The sequence below is a fragment of the Emiliania huxleyi genome (assembly GCF_000372725.1).
Source record: "Emiliania huxleyi CCMP1516 unplaced genomic scaffold EMIHUscaffold_265, whole genome shotgun sequence".
Lineage (NCBI taxonomy): Eukaryota > Haptophyta > Isochrysidales > Noelaerhabdaceae > Emiliania > Emiliania huxleyi.
The window spans coordinates 82,895-86,731 of NW_005200049.1; the positions used below are offsets into that span (position 1 = coordinate 82,895).

Below are 3,837 nucleotides of genomic sequence, written 5' to 3' on the forward strand. Positions count from 1 at the left end.
CTCGCTCATCAAGAAGGCCCGCTGGCGCGGCACCGAACAAATTGCCCGGGAGACTCCGGCGGGCTCTGTGTCCGTAGTGACGATGCCGCACCGCAAGGACTTCGCCTCCGACAAGGAGCACCAAGTGAAGTTTAACCTGTGGCTGAAGGCGGACGGCTTCAAAAATAAAAACGGACACCAATAAATAAAACGGACACCTCTACTAGGAGATGGGTAAAAAGGAACAGGTCCCCGCCCTGCGGTCTTTGTGCAGGGTTCTTTGTGGGTGTGGTCGGCGACTAGCCGGGGTCGTCCTAATAAATAAATACAACGGACATCCCAAGCTAGGGCTGGGTCGAGGACAGACACGTCCCCACCTTTGCAGGATTTTGCAAAAGTGTGAGTACACACACTCACCCACGCATCCGCACTGCTCCAGGAACGGTCCAGGATGGAAGGGTCTAGGAACGGACCACGCTCGAAGCACCACCGCCAGGTGCTTGTCGAGCTCGGCTAGATCTCGCTCGTTCTCGGCTAAATCTCGCTCGTTCTTTTTTTTGGAAAACTGTACCCCATGTCCCCCAATGTACCCCACATTCCGCTGACGGCCTCTATCCCAAGGAAGCCCTCCACTAAGCTCGTCCGCTCGCACATATGCAGAACAGACATCAAGCCTGGGCTAAACCAGGCGTGATTGATGGAACCACGTCGGTGAAAAACGAAAAATTGCCCCTCCGCGAGACCTCGATAGAGTAGCGCTGAAGGCGCTCTTTTTGATTGAAAATAGTACCCCACGTTCCCCGACGGCGCTCGCGTCCTGCCATGGACACGCCAGCCTCTGCGCGTACGAAGCGCTCCTGGACGGCCCAGGCCGCGCTCCTCCTGTTCGCGGCTCTCCTGCTTGTCGGGCGAGCCAGCGTCGGCGAGAGGGCAAGCGAGATGTATTGGGACACGTCAGAGATTTACGCACGTGACGAGCGAACCGATCGCAGCGTGAGGATGGCGTGTCATCCCATGTACGGTTGGCTGGAGAAGCCGCTGAACCTCATGGTCCACGATGTCGTCGACGACATCCCAAAGAAACCACGTCTCGCGAAGGTCCCGTTCGATGCAGTCATGAGAGTCGGAGTGGTGGAAACCGACATCACGGATCTCCAGATCAGAGACATCAAAATAGATGACGTTAGCTTTATAGATTGCAGAACGGTGAGAGACTTCGCTCCGATGCTGCCAAGGGCGCTCCCCAACGTCGTCAAGGTCCACGTGCACGGCATTCGCGTCACGGTCGATATGGCGTACGATTCGCGCGGCTTGTTGGGGTTTGGCGCAAGCGCTGGCAAGGCACGATCCACCGTGAAAGGGGAGATGAAGCTCACCTTGGCCTTTCTCGCTTTCGACGACTGGCACGTGTCTTCCTGCGCGGGCAATTTCACGGTGGCAGACACACAGGTGATCGGCGAGGGCTTGGGCGAGCTTGCAGTGCCAGTGCCGAACGCGCTTCCCTTCGCCTCAATAATGTGCTACGGCCTTGGCGCGGTGATGGATTCCGGGCTGGTCGGCCTCACGCTGGAGGGAGCACAGGACACACGCTACGAGGGCAAGGAGGCAACCTTTCGTGGAGTCGTGCCGATGGTCAACGAGCGGCTGAGCCGGATCGCGCCCGCGGTCCGTGGGACAGCGCAAACCCTACACGTCGACCTGCGGGACTCGGTCCACTGGGTTGAGGACAAAATGCGGGACTCGGTCCACTGGGTTGAGGACAAAATTCCTTGTCTTGGTCTCCTCCGCTCCTGCCATCCGCCACCTTCGCCGCCGGCGCCACCAGAGTGGTTGTGGCGCTGACAGCAGTAAACGCTCCACATGAAACGCTCACAGACACTGAAAAGCATGCTCAGAAGTCTCTCACACTATGTGTTGACTCTCTCAGTAAAGTGTAGGTGAGTCTAGAGGAGAGATGGGGAAAGGAGCTGTAGTTTCAGAGAGTTTGACTAGCTTTGAGTCAGTTTCATACTTTAATACGCCGTCACGTGTTCGCCCGGTCCCCGCTCGCGTCCAGCTTCTGCCGCGCGTCTGCGTGGCAGCGCTTGACACTGACGAGGGTTCGTCTCGCTGACCACGAGCATCTTCACCGCCCCTCGGTGGGCGAGCCGACTCAGTTGCCAGTCAACATGCTCGGCGCCCGTGTACCTATCCACAAATTTGGCGGTGATCAGACCGCTCCCGACCTCCGCTCGACGGAAGGGTGGCGGCGGGTGCACCCCGAGTTGGCAAAGGCGTCAAGGAGGCGCCTGGCGCCGCGGCTTCCCCGCAGCACGTAGCAGCCCAGCCACACATTTGGCATCCGCGGCTCGCCTGAGGCGAGAGAGGAGGGGTCGTCACTTGAGGAAGCGTCTACCCGCGAGCGCACACGACGCACGGGCACGCGGCAGGGCCCTCCACGCCACCGCCGCATTGGCAGTGGCAGGGCCACCGGGCGCGAGCGGTGCGGCGTTGTTCAGCGCCGCGCACTTCTCGCCGCCCCGCTTTGCCTGACATCCACACGAGGCATACCATGCACTTTCCTCGTCCGCTCGCGCTTGCCGCGCCGCATTGCGCCCGACTATGCCGCCGCGAGCAGCACGCCTAGACCCCCACGACGCCTAAGTATTGCTCACGGAACCCGCCGCCTCACCTCACCACCCCCACCACGCGATGCGCCCTCTCTCGCGGCGCGAGCGGCTGTAACCCCCCTCGGCCTCGCACCGCTTGCCTACTCCCGCTCGCAGGTACAGCCGCTGCCATCGAGGAAGCCGCGAGACGCGTCCGCTGCTGCCCATTCCCCACCCTTGTCCCGCGCAACCGCCCTCCCTCTCTTCTGGCAAGAGAGCGACCCGCTCTCGCTTGCTCGCCAATCGCCGCCCGGCTCCAGTCCGAGCGCCGAGGACGCGAGAGAGCGCGCCGGCGGCCTCGTCTCGACCGTTCAGGTGCTTTCATCTTTGTGCTTTTTTGTGCAGCCGCCGTCACTGATTTCTTTTTATCTAGCGAGGCTCCGCGCAAAGTCACCTGTCCGGCTCAACGACTTTTTTTTCATCGAACAATGCCGTCAAAGGTCCGACCTGTGTGTGGGCACTGCCTGCGCTCGGCACCGGGCACCGCACTGCTTTTGCTCGCCTTCTATGCCGCCGTCGAGGCCGAGAAGCCCGAGGGCTGGACCAAGCTGAAGTACAAGCTTTGCTTGCTGGACCTGGCCAGCGCCAAACTTGACTAGAAGCTCCTCATCGGGAGCATGGCGACGTTTGCGGAATCTAGGGCTAAGGATGAGGATACTCTAGCGACGACGAATTTTTCGTCATACCCAAACGGAACCGATATCAAAGCTCGGCTGGAAGCAGCATTGGTCGAGAAGAAGATTTCGGACGCCGAGTACGTTTACAAGCACATCGAGGTCTCTGAGTGTGCGCCGACGGAGGCCAGCGAGGAAACGGCAGACGCCTGCCTTGCCCTCGACCTCTCGGGGGAGAAGTACCTGCGCATGTTTGATAATTACGCCAACGCCACCAAATATGCACAGTGCCCGGAAGAAATGTGCAACTGCTGCTGCGTTTCCCTCGCGGATGTGGACACCTGCGTCACCCAAAGCCAAGCGGCGCTCAAAGATCTGGCGATCTGGGACAAGGGTGAAGATACGTCGATGTGCGGCTACGCCCCGACGCCTACGCCTACGCCTACGCCGACTCCGACACCTGGTGGCGGCGGCGGTGACGATCCCTGCTTCTCTCGCGACACGTACGCGTGCCGCCTCCTCGACCCCAAGGCGCGCTCCCTAGGCGGCGAGGCGGACTAGCGAGGAGCGCATTCGCACCCTTGCCCCTCCCCGCC

The 3,837-nt window shown here is 60.8% G+C and overlaps 1 protein-coding gene across 1 annotated transcript; it reads left to right on the top strand.

Moving 5' to 3' along the window:
• Nucleotides 1-787: 787 nt before the first annotated feature.
• Nucleotides 788-2,945, top strand: EMIHUDRAFT_443804 (hypothetical protein). Its single transcript, XM_005777175.1, has 3 exons — nucleotides 788-1,704; nucleotides 1,738-2,166; nucleotides 2,676-2,945. The coding sequence occupies exons 1-2, from the start codon at nucleotides 802-804 to the stop codon at nucleotides 1,819-1,821; spliced, it is 987 nt and encodes a 328-aa protein (XP_005777232.1). The 5' UTR covers nucleotides 788-801; the 3' UTR covers nucleotides 1,822-2,166; nucleotides 2,676-2,945.
• The last annotated feature ends 892 nt before the right edge of the window (nucleotides 2,946-3,837 follow it).